This window comes from Homarus americanus, unplaced genomic scaffold (assembly GCF_018991925.1).
Source record: "Homarus americanus isolate GMGI-L3 unplaced genomic scaffold, GMGI_Hamer_2.0 scaffold15029, whole genome shotgun sequence".
Lineage (NCBI taxonomy): Eukaryota > Metazoa > Arthropoda > Malacostraca > Decapoda > Nephropidae > Homarus > Homarus americanus.
Window position 1 is genome coordinate 81 of NW_024754794.1, and position 15,881 is coordinate 15,961.

General features: G+C 41.4%; 3 protein-coding genes across 3 annotated transcripts; all 3 read right to left on the reverse strand.

Annotated features, from left to right (window-relative positions):
• Positions 1–2,330: 2,330 nt before the first annotated feature.
• LOC121856115 (U-scoloptoxin(01)-Cw1a-like) lies at positions 2,331–4,880 on the reverse strand. Its single transcript, XM_042351438.1, has 2 exons — positions 4,864–4,880; positions 2,331–2,955 (listed from the first exon to the last, which is right to left on the reverse strand). Exon 2 carries the CDS (start codon positions 2,903–2,905, stop codon positions 2,519–2,521), a length of 387 nt encoding a protein of 128 aa, XP_042207372.1. The 5' UTR covers positions 2,906–2,955; positions 4,864–4,880; the 3' UTR covers positions 2,331–2,518.
• Positions 4,881–10,598: 5,718 nt separating this feature from the next.
• LOC121856114 lies at positions 10,599–12,148 on the reverse strand. The gene is made up of 4 exons (XM_042351437.1): positions 12,020–12,148; positions 11,529–11,729; positions 11,303–11,408; positions 10,599–11,120 (listed from the first exon to the last, which is right to left on the reverse strand). Exons 1-4 carry the CDS (start codon positions 12,084–12,086, stop codon positions 10,973–10,975), a joined length of 522 nt encoding a protein of 173 aa, XP_042207371.1. The 5' UTR covers positions 12,087–12,148; the 3' UTR covers positions 10,599–10,972.
• A 1,594-nt stretch (positions 12,149–13,742) lies between these two features.
• LOC121856113 lies at positions 13,743–15,304 on the reverse strand. Its single transcript, XM_042351436.1, has 4 exons — positions 15,169–15,304; positions 14,716–14,916; positions 14,493–14,598; positions 13,743–14,265 (listed from the first exon to the last, which is right to left on the reverse strand). Exons 1-4 carry the CDS (start codon positions 15,233–15,235, stop codon positions 14,118–14,120), a joined length of 522 nt encoding a protein of 173 aa, XP_042207370.1. The 5' UTR covers positions 15,236–15,304; the 3' UTR covers positions 13,743–14,117.
• Between the last annotated feature and the right edge of the window lie 577 nt (positions 15,305–15,881).

Here is a 15,881-nt window from a genome sequence, read left to right on the forward strand (position 1 = left end):
TACACCACGTGAGGTCCCTCATAACACCATCTGTGAGGGAATTAGTACACCACGTCAAGTCCCTCATCACACCATCTGTGAGGGAATTACTACACCGCGTGAGGTCCCTCATAACACCATCTGTGAGGTAATTACTACACCACGTGAGGTCCCTCATAACACCATCTGTGAGGTAATTACTACACCACGTGAGGTCCCTCATAACACCATCTGTGAGGTAATTACTACACCACGTGAGGTCCCTTATAACACCATCTGTGAGGGAATTACTACACCACGTGAGGTCCCTCATAACATCATCTGTGAGGGAATTACTACACCACGTGAGTTCCTCCTAACACCATCTGGGAGGGAGTAACACACACACACTACTGTTACTACTACTACTACTACTACTACACACACACACACACACACACAGCATCATGTTGGGTAGATTATACAGTATTATAACTTTTTTGTGTTCTTGCTTCACCTCTTAGCAACAACAATAAACAACAACAAAAATAATAACAAAATGATTCAAGTGCTTGTTTTATTGTTCCACTATGTATGTATGTATGTATGTATGTATGTATGTATGTATGTATGTATGTATGTATGTATTGTCAGTTATGAACTTGTATGAGGAATTTACTTATTATCAAAACACAGTGGACAATGTCGTAGTTTGGGCAAATGTGTTAAAGTGGGTTTATTTCTAAGTTCAATCTAACCTAACCTTAGGTAATGAGAAACACATGCAGCTGAAGCGTTGTTAGAAGCCTGCATCAACTTAACCTATTGACCTCACACAACCCACCGGCATATTAAACAGAAAGAACTTACTTTGATATGGTGAGAAAACAAAATATTTTGTGGTGGTGAGAGAAGTCGTTTGGACCAAGCGGCTCGTAAACAAACATTCAGTGGACAAACTCAGGCTGGGTCGGGCTGGGTCGGGCCGCACTACCGTTTTATAGCCGCGAAGAACGAAGTTGTGCAGCTAGTGCGGGCTACCAAATGGATATCATACCCGAACTCAGCGATTAATAAATTACGCGGCTGCGGTTATGTCGTCAATATTAACCTAATAATTTGTGAAACATCTAAACTTGAAGAATATAAAGATGCACATAATGATAAGTCTATTTGGGTTTGTAAAGAATCATCGACAACATTCAGTGGAGAGGTTTATAAATAGTTGCCCCTGTATAAATCTTTTTCTGTAATTATTATTAACAAAAAATTGTATTTTTATGGTAAACTAAAGAATAAACAGCAACCCTACATGACTGCGAACTACAACGAAATATTTTGACTGCTGTGCAATTCCGGCATTGGAACATTGAGATTAATACAGAAACAATGACAAATTAAGTCAAGTTGACGAAAAATAACCCAAGAGAGACATAAATTTAATGTCCAAATTACCTACTCTCCTAAACTATGACATATCAGCAAAAATATAAATACTTTCTTACCTTTCGAAAACTTAAATAAAAGTTCACTAGGAATAAGTTTTGAGTAAAATCACTTTGTTTGTTTTTTCGCCCAGATTCTACCTAGATGACGTAGAGGCAAATCCGCCATGTTTGTTTTCGTGAGAGGAAGCTGATCACAGGATGTTTTTAAAGTTTTGAAATGAAGATTGCTATAATATTTTTTGGCTAGGCTAAGTTGGGTTAAGTTAAGTAAAATATTAGGCATATTTTCGGATTATACGTGGAATTCCGCTATAAGTAGGCCCGACCAGTTTTTGTCTCCTATACAAGTCCGATCGACGGATTTTCTTTCACGTAAGTTCAAATCAAATCTGCCTTCACGCCATGAATGTACCGCATCTCTCAAGTCAAAACCGATACTACATACAAGTCCAACTTACGTCCATTCTGAGGCGTTGGGTGTTATCTCCGTCGACAATCACAAGACCGAAACAAGTCCAACCTGAAGCCTAGGGCGTCATAACCATCCTCCCGCCTCACAAGTCCAAATAAAACTGAGTGTGACGGTGACGGGCAGTTGTTGACACTAGCCTGTCCCTGGACCAATCATAGGTGACCGTCTAGCACTAACTACCCAACGAGGCTGTTTGACCATACTACCTCGTTTAGTTAAGATGATACGAGAGGAACACCCAGGTGACATCTTTAAGTTCGTAGGTTTATTGTTTTACTCTTTAAAGCTTCACCTAACCTAACCTAACCTAACCAGTGTTAATGTGACGTCAGGTCTACATGACTGACACGCTGGGCTGACAGGTAAACTATCAATAGGTAAAAGGTTGAAAACAAACACAAGACAAACAATAAACAGACAATTAGATAAATCACAAAATAAGTAAGAAGGTATGGCTTGAGAATTTCTTTATTTTGTGTACAGTTAGGGAAGGGGGGCAGACAGGTCAACTGCTGTGGTCTGGGTCATCCTAGGTCAACCAGGGTATGGTAGTAACTTCAGCTGTCCAGGGTCAAGACAAGGTTAGCGTATCGTACGAGTGAGTGAGGTGAGACATCATCGGACTCGCATCATGAAGGGTTTACTCCAGAGGCTCCGGGATCCTGCCAAACTCCTCGTTCACGACGTCGTACAGCGTCGGTGCCTGGTCGCAGGGGAAAGCGTCTTCTCTGAATTTACAGGTGGCGGTATCCTGGCTGAGGATGGTCTGGTTGCCACAGGTGAAGGTGTACTGCAGTGTGATAACCACCGTCCCACTGGCATCGGCGACGGGGAGACACACGTGGAAAATTTCACAGTTGTTGTCGACGTCGGCGTAGTAACCGTAGGAGCGGCCCTCACAGGTGAAGGAGGTGTCGAGGGGCGAGCTGAGCGACAACTCATAGTCGATGGGCAACTCCCAGGCGAACTTGGCGAGAGTCAATGTTGCCAAGGCCATGACGAGGATGACTGTTGCGGCGCGGTACATGATGGAGAAGGAGGACCTGGTGGAAGCGCTGCAGGATACCAGGAAGGATTCTGTAGAAGGATTTGGTATTATTAATATCTAAGTAATATATATTTTAAACCACTACACCCTCCCTCTCCTACACCACCCCACAAGTACCTCTATCATCCATGAGGTCAGATGTGTACAAAGTGTTAAGGAAATTATGTATCCAGATAATAAGCTAAGCCCTGGATGTTTGGGTTAACGTGTGGTGACTATACTAACATATACTAATTAACACCTGAAGAATGATGTTATTTGTGTGTTGTTATTTCATACCTGGATTATTATTATCATTCCTTTTCTTCATATTATTAGTACATTATCAGACATTATAATATTGTCATTATATCGTCCTAAGTAAGACAATAGCCACAAAAAAAAAAAAAATAATAATAATAAGTAAGAACAAGAAGAACCAATAATTTTTCACAAGAACAAAAAATAACGAAAAATAACAAGAGAAGCAACAAGAACTATAAACAAAGATAACAATAAATAATAACAACAACAATAACAACAGCTACAATAACAACTACAGAAGCAACAAATACAACAACAACAACAAGAAATACAACAATAACACCACCACCACAGACAACAAAAACAACTACAACAATAACAACAAAAACAAACAACTCCAGGGTTGAATTTTGTTTGTAAATATAAACAGAGGTTAAAAAGTACTCGTAGTTTTCCCTGTGTTTACATAATGTCCAGGTGACGTCACTTCCTAACATTAAATCTATGAACTTGATATGGCAATACTCTTGTTTACCTCTTGAGTTGCCAATACGATTTTTTTTCTAAGATTAACCAATGAGAATGTGAGTTAGGTGATCAGCTGTTGTTTGCTATTTAAATCAACATAAGATACTTTTTTGTGATTGGTTTGCCTTATTGTTTGTTTATGTGTGTTTGTATTTTGAACATACGATTTACTGGAGTATCACCTGTTTGCTATTAAGGTTCAAGGCTCAGATATGTTCACTACTCACCTATAACAACAGGACTTTAACCGACGTAAACACTAAAGTTACCATGTATTAAATTTTTTTTTATTATTGGCGGGAAATAAAATCATCGATAATTAAAGAAGAATTATACTTAGAAATTAGTTAATATCACTACGAAAAAGTTAAAGTCTTGTCTCCCTAAAGAAAATCACTCACGCACGATAAAATTCCACCAGACAAGTCAATAAAGGCAGAAATAAGATAAAACTGAATAAATTTGTTCAAAACTTCAACAAAAATCACTATCGTTCATTGGTTAGTTTAGGTTACGTTAGGTTACGTTAGGTTACGTTAGGTTCACGTCGACTTCACATAACACTTTGGGGCTTCAGAAACAGACGCAGGTAATATGTATTCTATTTCCACATTTATCACTAATTTCAAGCTTCTTCTTCTTCTTCTTCTTCTTCTTCTTCTTCTTCTTCTTCTTCTTCTTCTTCTTCTTCTTCTTCTTCGTCTTCTTTGCACGTCCACTAGAACAGGTGATGGGAACAGATGAAATAGGTGGGACAGGTGAAGGGGAAATGGAACAGGCGAAGAATAGGTGGGACAGCACAGGGAAATGGGGAAGGAAATGGGAGGAAGAAATAGAAGGGACGGGAGGAAGGGATTGGGAGGGAAGGAAGGGACGAGGAGGAACCAGAGGGGGAACGAGAGGAGAAGAAAGGTGGAAAAGATGGAAGAGGACGGAATAAATAAAGAAAAGCAAAAGGAATGGACGTGTGAGACGGGAGGACATGAGAGAATCAGAAGGGAATAGACTGGAGGAAACGGGAGGGAGAAACGGGGAGAATAGACGGAGCACATACAGTATAAGTATTCACCTTACGAAGGGAGAGCACAGAGTAGCAACAAACGGGGGGTGTTCCTGGACTTAAATACCTCCCTCTTCACCCGTCACACCCCCAATCCCTTCCTCACCTTCCTCCTCCCTTCCCTCACAGTGGTCAATCCTGTCGTGGGTGTCCAAGACGTCATGCAGGATGGGGGGGGGTAAGGGGGGGGTGTTGATCCTGTAAGCCCCCTCCCCCCCGTGTCTTAGAGTGGGTAAGGCAGCTGTCGATCCGTTGCTTCAAGGTCCACTGGTGTCGTCTTCTCTTGCCAATCTCCCTGTCTCTCTCTTTCTCTCGTTTGGTCATCAGTAATATTAACACCAGTAACGGTAGGAACAAATAATAACAAGAATAGCAACAACAACAAAAGCCATTAACAAAAGCCACAGCAACAAAAGCCACTAACAGCAGCAGGGTTAGCAACAGCGACACAAATCACCCACAGGACCTTTGACTGCCGCACGTAAGATACCCAAAACAAGACGCTGTATATATCCATCTATTTTATTCTACTAACTCTGTATATTTAACTCAATGTCCTAAATAACTCCAAAGTTTCATCAGGTTTTATGTTGTTTAATATTTATCTAACTGTAAGTCTTCATACTGGAGAATTTTTTTATTCAATATATATAATAAAACACGGAATCATCTTTGCTTTTCTCCTGTTAGCGAGGATGTGAAGGCCAGCCTCTTCACCAGACCTGGCCAAGAGGTCAAGAGGTCAGAGGACAAGGAGGATGAGCCTTCTCTGACCTCATCTAACACCTGAAACGAAGTAAAATTAAATAACGAAATTAGAAGGATAAATAAATGATAAACAAAAGACATGAAGGAAAATAAGATAGGAAACATGAACCAGCCTTGAGGAACACCACCACAAGTTTGTTTATATATATGATCAGCTGTTTCGTGCATGTCATATTTAACACCTTTAAGGACGACAACCACGAAGGAAAAACATAGGATTATCACCTCTTACAGTGTTGTAGATTTGATGACGCAATTATCCCTCACGGTCGATAAACACGGTAAAATAAAACACCACAAGCGATGAGTTTAGTGTTTAGCCAAGGGTCAAGTAAGGCCTCCCTGCGTTGAATATTAAAAACAATGACTTAAGATGCGGTACTTTCAGTTGCCTCACACACACACACACACACAAGACCAACATCATTTACGACTATTTGAGAGTTTTACAAAGTCCCACATGATGTTTTAAAGTCCCACATGATGTTTCAAAGTCCCACACGATGTTTTAAAGTCCCACACGGTGTTTTAAAGTCCGGTAAAGTCCAACCAAATGAAAAAGACTTGAGTAGTAAACCCATTAATATATTAATTATTACAGTATACCTACTATTATACCTGTAGGGAGTATGTATACCTGTAGGGAGTATGTATACCTGTAGGGAGTATGTATACCTGTAGGGAGTATGTATACCTGTAGGGAGTATGTATACCTGTAGGGAGTATGTATACCTGTAGGGAGTATGTATACCTGTAGGGAGTATGTATACCTGTAGGGAGTATGTATACCTGTATGGAGTATGTATACATATAGGGAGTATGTATATGTGTAGGGAGTATGTATACGTGTAGGGAGTATGTATACCTGCAGGGAGTATGTATACCTGTAGGAAGTAGGTATACGTGTAGGGAGTATGTGTACCTGTAAGGAGTATGTATACCTGTAGGTAGTATGAATACGTGTAGGGAGTATGTATACCTGTAGGGAGGGAATATGTATACATATAGGGAGTATGTATACATGTAGAGAGTATGTATAACTGTAGGGAGTATGTATACGTGTAGGGAGTATGTATACATATAGGGAGTATGTATACGTGTAGGGAGTATGCATACATTTAGGGAGTATGTCTACATGTAGGGAGTATGTATACGTAGAGGGAGTATGGGTGTACGTGTAGTGAGTATGTATACATTTAGGGAGTATGTATACGTGTAGGGAGTATGTATACATTTAGGGAGTATGTGTACATGTAGGGAGTATGTATACCTGTAGGGAGTATGTATACGTATAGGGATTATGTGTACATGTGGAGAGTATGTATGCGTATAGGGAGTATGTATACGTGTAGGGAGTATGTATACATTTAGGGAGTATGTGTACGTGTAGAGAGTATGTATACCTGTAGGGAGTATGTATAAGTATAAGGAGTATGTATACGTGTAAGCAGTATGTATACGTGTAAGGAGTATGCATACATGTAGGGAGTATGTATACATATAGGGAGTATGTATACATGTAGGGAGTATGTATACGTATAGGGAATATGTGTACCTGTAAGGAGTATGCATACATGTAGAGAGTATGTATATGTATAGGGAGTATGAATACGTATAGGGAGTATGTATATTTGCAGGGAGTATGTATGCGTGTAGGGAGTATGCATACATGTAGGGAGTATGTGTACGTGTAGGGAGTATGTATACCTGTAGGGAGTATGTATACGTATAAGGAGTATGTATACCTGTAGGGAGTATGTATACGTATAAGGAGTATGTATACGTGTAAGCAGTATACAATACACACACACACAGTTATAAACCTTCGGCCTTCAGAATCTTGATGAGACCTGTGTTGTTGTCTCTCTCTCTCTCTCTCTCTCTCACTCTCTCTCTTTCTTTCTTTCTTTTTATATTTTTATGCCTCTTTTACAACTACTACCGCCACCACCATCATCACACAACACAACACAACACAACACAACACCACCCTCACACAACACAACACAACACAACACAACACCACCCTCACACAACACAACACCACCCTCACACAACACAACACCACCCTCACACAACACAACACCACCCTACACAACACAACACAACACAACACAACACAACACAACACCACCCTCACACAACACAACACCACCCTCACACAACACAACACAACACAACACAACACAACACAACACCACCCTACACAACACAACACAACACAACACAACACAACACAACACAACACCACCCCACACAACACAACACAACACAACACAACACCACACACAACACAACACAACACAACACCACCCTCACACAACACAACACCACCTCACACAACACAACACAACACAACACAACACCACCCTCAACACAACACAACACCAACACAACACAACACCACCCCACACAACACAACACAACACAACACCACCCTCAACACAACACAACACCACAACACAACACAACACAACACAACACCACCCTCACACAACACAACACAACACAACACAACACAACACAACACAACACCACCTCACACAACACAACACAACACACACACCACCACACAACACCACACAACACCACCCACACACACAACACCACCTCACACAACACAACACAACACAACACAACACAACACCACCTCACACAACACAACACAACACAACACAACACAACACAACACCACACAACACAACACAACACAAGGAACGTCATTGCTTCTTCACGTCTCGGTTGACATTTTACAGGTGATGTTGAGAACTGAGACATAAATCAATACAAGTAAAAACTGGTCCGATAAGTTGGTTCACCTGAGTCTTTCCTGAAATTGTGCTGCAGGTGAGAGAGAGAGAGAGAGAGAGAGAGAGAGAGAGAGAGAGAGAGAGAGAGAGAGAGAGAGAGAGAGAGAGAGAGAGAGAGAGATTAATTTTGACCCTTCCTATGGCGATTCCCTCCCTCCCTCCCCCTCTCCTTCCCTCTCTCCCTACCTCCCCCTCTCCCCCTACCTCCACCCCCTCACTCCCTCCCCTCTCCTGCCAGTTTGCTTCACCTCTCCCAGCCCCTCACCAGCACGTACTAACTTAACCTGTTTGACATTGAATTTTATCCTAATCTTATTTTCTCAGAACTGAAATCCATTAAAAAAACAATTCTTAATAATAATTACACGATGCTTGACAAAGCTTGGAGTACAGTTTTCCTATTCTGAGTAATTCAGTCAGGTCTTGACACTGGTATCACTTCTCACTGCCACGCAGGACAGAGGTTCATACACAAAGAAATACATCATATTCATTAACAGCTCTCTCTCTCTCTCTCTCTCTCTCTCTCTCTCTCTCTCTCTCTCTCTCTCTCTGTTTACTGCCATGCAGGACAGAGGTTCGTACACAAAGAAAATGCATCATATTCATTAGTAGTATATATATGTTAGAGTCATGTGGGTAATGTCACTGTTCACTGCCATGCAGGACAGAGGTTCGTACACAAAGAAATGCATCATATTCATTAGTAGTATATATATGTTAGAGTCATGTGGGTGATGTCACTGTTCGCTGCCATGCAGGACAGTGGTTCATATACATTGGACGTCATATTCTAATTGAAGACTAATCAGTGTGGGCTAGCAAATTTGGGTTAAACAGCAAGAATGTCCCCAAGCACACCTGATTCAATATAGTGATTACAAAGTTCATGATACAATAAGCCAGGTGGCCTGAAGTCTTTGACAGTGTCACATTCAATAATATAGTGTTCAAGTGTATGGTTTAAAGGTTTATCACAAAGTTTACATGCTGAGTGTTCCGGTATGGGTACAGCGTTACAAACTTGCCAGATGTGTCTGTATCCTAGCCTAATTCTGGCCACGACTACATCACATTGTCTGGTTCTGTCCTTGTGCTGGCCATACCGGTACCTCTCGTCATAAAATTTGTCATATTTATTAATGCTACAACTGCCAGGTCTCTCTGCATTTCTCAGTTCTTCTAGATCAGAGTTCATGATTCTGACTTGAATGTTTTTAAGTACAGCATTGGACAGGCCAAGGTCACTGTCAACATTTTCTTTCTTACATGTCTCATCAGCCAGTCTATCAGCATGGTCATGATACAATTCCAACATGGGACGGAATCCACAAAAATTCGATACGACAGTTGTTCTCATTGGCAGTTATCACATTTCGTTTGATATCACATACAACTTTAGACATAGAGCCTGACGGGATGTTCAATGATTTCAAAGCACTTTGAGAATCACAGAATATCACCCCACCTCCATTTTCTTTAAGGTAGTCTGTGGCTAAGTAGATTCCAGTTAGTTCAGTTTGTGTTGTGCTGGCCCAGTTGTTCAGCCTTTGTTTGTTTGACACTATCATCTCTTTTTTTTTTTATATTACAATTGCACAGCCTGTTCTACCTGTGTTTGTCTGCACAGAACCGTCAGTAAAAGCATAACATTCACTTGATTTAATACTCTATGTGTCTGTTAATAGTTTCTAGTGTGACACATCTCACCACATCGGTGTTTAACATTTGCTTACTACCAACAGGAGAGTAATTAATAGGAACTGATATATCCAGCCAAGGAGGAATGGCATTAATAGGTTCGTCTGGGGTGATTGGGACATTCAGTTTCAAGAGATCTGCAACACTTTTATGAAGCCACGCCCCAAAGAGAGTCTTTTGTGGAAGGTTAGCGAATGGTCGGAATTACTTAGATAGAACATCAACTCAGTTTGAGCTGTAGTTTGGGGACCATTGTTCTTCAAAACTTTGACACAAAACATGGTATTAAGGAGAGCTATCCTCTCAGATAGGGAGGCCAAAAATTTTATTAATAATTAGAGGAAATTTATATTAGTTTATTCAGAAAGTTTGACCATATGCATCCTACATATACATAGAACTGTGTATATTATATAAACTTATGAGGCGTTATATTCACCAGATTTTCTCATATACATTCTAAAAATTTCCCGAATGTTTGTATAAATTGTGATTGAAAACCTCCATAGATATCGATGAACAAAGACAAATTCATATGAGGTAGCAACCAAAACAATAAGACGATGGTTATATGGCATTTTTATTTCATCATAACATAACACGTTAGACATATTGTAACCATAACAGCAATATTAATTACCTCCTAGAATAACAATAACAAAAGGTAAGCTGAATAATATGTGTTTCAGTGTCTGTTTGTCTGTCGTGTGTGTGTGTATATGTCTCGTGTGTGTTTATGTCTCGTGTGTGTGTTTATGTCTCGTGTGTGTGTTTATGTCTCGTGTGTGTGTTTACTTCTCCTTCATACCCCAAAAGTACATCCCAGGTATCAAAAAATCCACAGGTAATCCCTAGGTATTCTTCCATTAACACCCGTCTCCCCCATTAGGCTACCAGAAACTCCTAGTCGTCCTCCAGGGGCTACACAGGGATCCTTCAGGTAAGTTTACTCTCACAGATGAAGGCAGGAGCTGTTGAATGCTCAGGGTAATCCAACAGGTAACGACGACCGTGGATTTCATCGACAGGAACAAACATCACGTAACGAGTGCCTGGGGTCTTGGATGGATAGCTTGGAGACCACCTGTGAGGGAGAGAGAATGTTAAAAAAAAAGTGTGGTAGAATTAACATTGATTCGTAAGAATAATACTCCCACAGTCCCCCACACACTCATACAGTTCCCCACACACTCTCACAGTCCTCACACACTCCCACAGTCCCCACACACTCCCACAGTCCCCCCACACACTCCCACAGCTACTCACAGGTTTGATTTGGGGCTGATGACGGTGTTGTCACCCCACTTCCAAACGCTGGAAGTCCCAAGCCGGGCCCCTCCCAGCCAATAGATGTAATCGGCTTTGGTCTCGGCTGTAAGGAGGAGCATATATTATTACTCTGACTATTAGTACTTATGATGCTACTACTACTACTACAACAATTACTATTACTACTACTACTCTAATACCAATAACAACATGAAACATATACCTGGATGTGAGGAGTCCAACAAACCCGAGACATATTCCAGCTTCTCAGGGCGATCCAGGATAGCTAAGGAACCCCCAAGTGTCTTACAGTCGTGTTGGGCCTCAGACCAGTCCACGATCTTGCCGGTACCGTCCAGTTTGTAGGAGATGACGATGTGGAGACAGTACCGATTGAGGTAAGGCACGAAGGGCGACCTGCAACCTGTGTTAATGAAGGTCCCAGAGGTGATACAGTGGTGTTGCGACCTGGATTACATATTATTGTACCTTAAGATATATACAGGTAGGTATTTCAGTATAATTTCACGAGATGGTTAAATTATCTAGGTTAGGTTAGGTTAGGAGGTGGTCTTGGTTAGTGGGACGTGTTAGGTGGTTCAGAGAGAGAGAGAGAGAGAGAGAGAGAGAGAGAGAGAGAGAGAGAGAGAGAGAGAGAGAGAGAGAGAGAGAGAGAGAGAAAGGACTACACAAACAAGAAGATGATTTACTTACCTCCCGTAGCCAGCGAGGTAGGCAGACCCACCGCTACCAACAGTAGTACGAGACGTAGAGGTACCATCGTCACTCTTTCTTCACTTCCAGATGTCAACAGGGCTCTCTCCACCACCACACTGACCACCACACACGCCCTCTACGTCTTATATACTCCACCTGGAACATTTTTCTTCACCTCAGAGCTTCAGTTCATCGTACACCTTCATGTATACCGTTCGTCTTGACTTTCATTTGTTTTCATCGATATTTGTTTACAGGTGATCGTACAGGTTGAGAAAAGTGTCGTATCGTAGAGGGGTTATAGGGATACTTTCTTTGGTAGAATTTGATGTGATTGATCGTCGTTGGTTCGTGTTGGCGGGGTCAAGTTTAAGAGAAACTTTCGTAAAGGGAAGAAAAAAGATCAGAGCGATTTCATGTTCTTGTGGAGGCAGGGATGGAGGGAGAGGGAGGGATAGAGGGAGAGGGAGGGATAGAGGGAGAGGAGCTTCAGTTCATCGTACACCTTCATGTATACCGTTCGTCTTGACTTTCATTTGTTTTCATCGATATTTGTTTACAGGTGATCGTACAGGTTGAGAAAAGTGTCGTATCGTAGAGGGGTTATAGGGATACTTTCTTTGGTAGAATTTGATGTGATTGATCGTCGTTGGTTCGTGTTGGCGGGGTCAAGTTTAAGAGAAACTTTCGTAATATTAAAAAAAAGAAAAAGAAAAAAAAATCAGAGCGATTTCCTTGTGGAGGCTGATAGAGGGAGAGGAAGGGATAGAGGGAGGGACGGAGGGAGGGAGGACAGCACATGGTCGTCCTCTGTGTCACCATTGGGTAATACCAGACTAGAATTTTCGGATCACCTGAAGAATCATCGCCCCAGCTTATTTCACCTGAAGATTAACTACCTTACTGCTAACTTAACCTAACCTAAACCTATTCTATCCCAACCTAAACCCAACCTAACATATCCTAACCTAACCTCCTCCTCCCAAAATAGTTTTAGGGTGGTTTAATCTTTAGGTAAAATAAGCTGGGGCGATGATTCTTCAGGTGATCCGAATTTTCTTAGATGATGAAATAAAAGAACATAAGTAAGTGAATAAATGAATATACAGAAGAGAGAGAGAGAGGAGAGAGAGAGAGAGAGAGAGAGAGAGAGAGAGAGAGAGAGAGAGAGAGAGAGAGAGAGACTTACAAGATTATTTCTCCCACCTATGAGAGATACAGAAGAGACACTGCTTTATTCTCTCTATCAAGCTCACCCCAGAGAGATCACCATGGCAACTAATTAACTAAAACACCTGATTTCATTCATTCAGTACCTTTATAAATACCCTTTATTACCTCTATATTAATGCTCTATTTAATCACTGGCAAGGTCAAAGGTCAATCACCCCATGACATGTAATCTTAAGGTGTTGTCATAGGTCCGTTACACCTGACCCTACAGTTGAGAAAATAAAAGCTGTCTAGTGCAATGCCAAAAATTTTATTAATAATTAGAGGAAATTTATATTAGTTTATTCAGAAAGTTTGACCATATGCATCCTACATATACATAGAACTGTGTATATTATATAAACTTATGAGGCGTTATATTCACCAGATTTTCTCATATACATTCTAAAAATTTCCCAAATGTTTGTATAAATTGTGATTGAAAACCTCCATAGATATCGTTGAACAAAGACAAATTCATATGAGGTAGCAACCAAAACAATAAGACGATGGTTATATGGCATTTTTATTTCATCATAACATAACACGTTAGACATATTGTAACCATAACAGCAATATTAATTACCTCCTAGAATAACAATAACAAAAGGTAAGCTGAATAATATGTGTTTCAGTGTCTGTTTGTCTGTCGTGTGTGTGTGTATATGTCTCGTGTGTGTTTATGTCTCGTGTGTGTGTTTATGTCTCGTGTGTGTGTTTATGTCTCGTGTGTGTGTTTACTTCTCCTTCATACCCCAAAAGTACATCCCAGGTATCAAAAAATCCACAGGTAATCCCTAGGTATTCTTCCATTAACACCCCGTCTCCCCCATTAGGCTACCAGAAACTCCTAGTCGTCCTCCAGGGGCTACACAGGGATCCTTCAGGTAAGTTTACTCTCACAGATGAAGGCAGGAGCTGTTTGATCCTCAGAGTAATCCACCAGGAAACGACGACCGTGGACCTGATCGACAGGAACTAACATCACGTAACGAGTGCCTGGGGTCTTGGATGGGTTGCTTGGAGACCACCTGTGAGGGAGAGAGAATGTTAAAAAAAAAGTGTGGTAGAATTAACATTGATTCGTAAGATTAATACTCCCACAGTCCCCCACACACTCCCACAGTCCCCCACACACTCCCACAGTCCCCCACACACACCTCCCACAGTCCCCCCACACACTCATACAGTTCCCCACAAACCCCACAGTCCCCCCACACACTCATACAGTTCCCCACACACTCCCACAGCTACTCACAGGTTTGATGTGAGGCTGATGACGGTGTTGTCACCCCACTTCCAGGCGCTGGAAGTCCCATGCCGGACCCCTCCCAGCCAATAGATGTAACCGGCTTTGGTCTCGGCTGTAAGGAGGAGCTTATATTATTACTCTGACTATTAGTACTGCTACTACTACTACTACTACAACAATTACTATTACTACTACTACTCTAATACCAATAACAACAAGAAACATATACCTGGATGTGAGGAGTCCAACAAACCCGAGACATATTCCAGCTTCTCAGGGCGATCCAGGATAGCTAAGGAACCCCCAAGTGTCTTACAGTGGTGTTGGGCCTCAGACCACTTCAAGGGCTTGCCGGTACCGTCCAGTTTGTAGAAGATGACGGTGTGGAGACAGTACTGATTGAGGTAAGGCAGGAAGGGCGACCTGCAACCTGTGTTAATGAAGGTCCCAGAGGTGTTACAGTGGTGTTGCGACCTGGATTACATATTATTATACCTTAAGATATATACAGGTAGGTATTTCAGTTTAATTTCACGAGATGGTTAAATTATCTAGGTTAGGTTAGGTTAGGAGGTGGTCTTGGTTAGTGGGACGTGTTAGGTGGTTCAGAGAGAGAGAGAGAGAGAGAGAGAGAGAGAGAGAGAGAGAAAGGACTACACAAACAAGAAGATGATTTACTTACCTCCCGTAGCCAGCGAGGTAGGCAGACCCACCGCTACCAACAGTAGTACGAGACGTAGAGGTACCATCGTCACTCTTTCTTCACTTCCAGATGTCAACAGGGCTCTCTCCACCACCAGACTGACCACCACACACGCCCTCTACGTCTTATATACTCCACCTGGAACATTTTTTCTTCACCTCAGAGCTTCAGTTCATCGTACACCTTCATGTATACCGTTCGTCTTGACTTTCATTTGTTTTCATCGATATTTGTTTACAGGTGATCGTACAGGTTGAGAAAAGTGTCGTATCGTAGAGGGGTTATAGGGATACTTTTTTGGTAGAATTTGATGTGATTGATCGTCGTTGGTTCGTGTTGGCGGGGTCAAGTTTAAGAGAAATTTCGTAATATTAAAAAAAAAGAAACAAAAAAGAAATCAGAGCCAGTCATGTTCTTGCGTCCTGAGGGCAGGGATGGAGGGAGGGATGGAGGGAGAGGGAGGGATGGAGGGAGAAGGAGGGATGGAGGTAGGGTGAACAGCACATGGTCGCCCTCTGCGTCACCTTTGGGTAATACTAGACTAGAATTTTCTTAGATGATGAAATAAAAGAACATAAGTTGGTGAAGAAATGAATATACAGAGGAGAGAGAGAGAGAGAGAGAGAGAGAGAGAGAGAGAGAGAGAAAGTAGTGGCAATAATAATAATAATAATAATAATAATAATAATAAT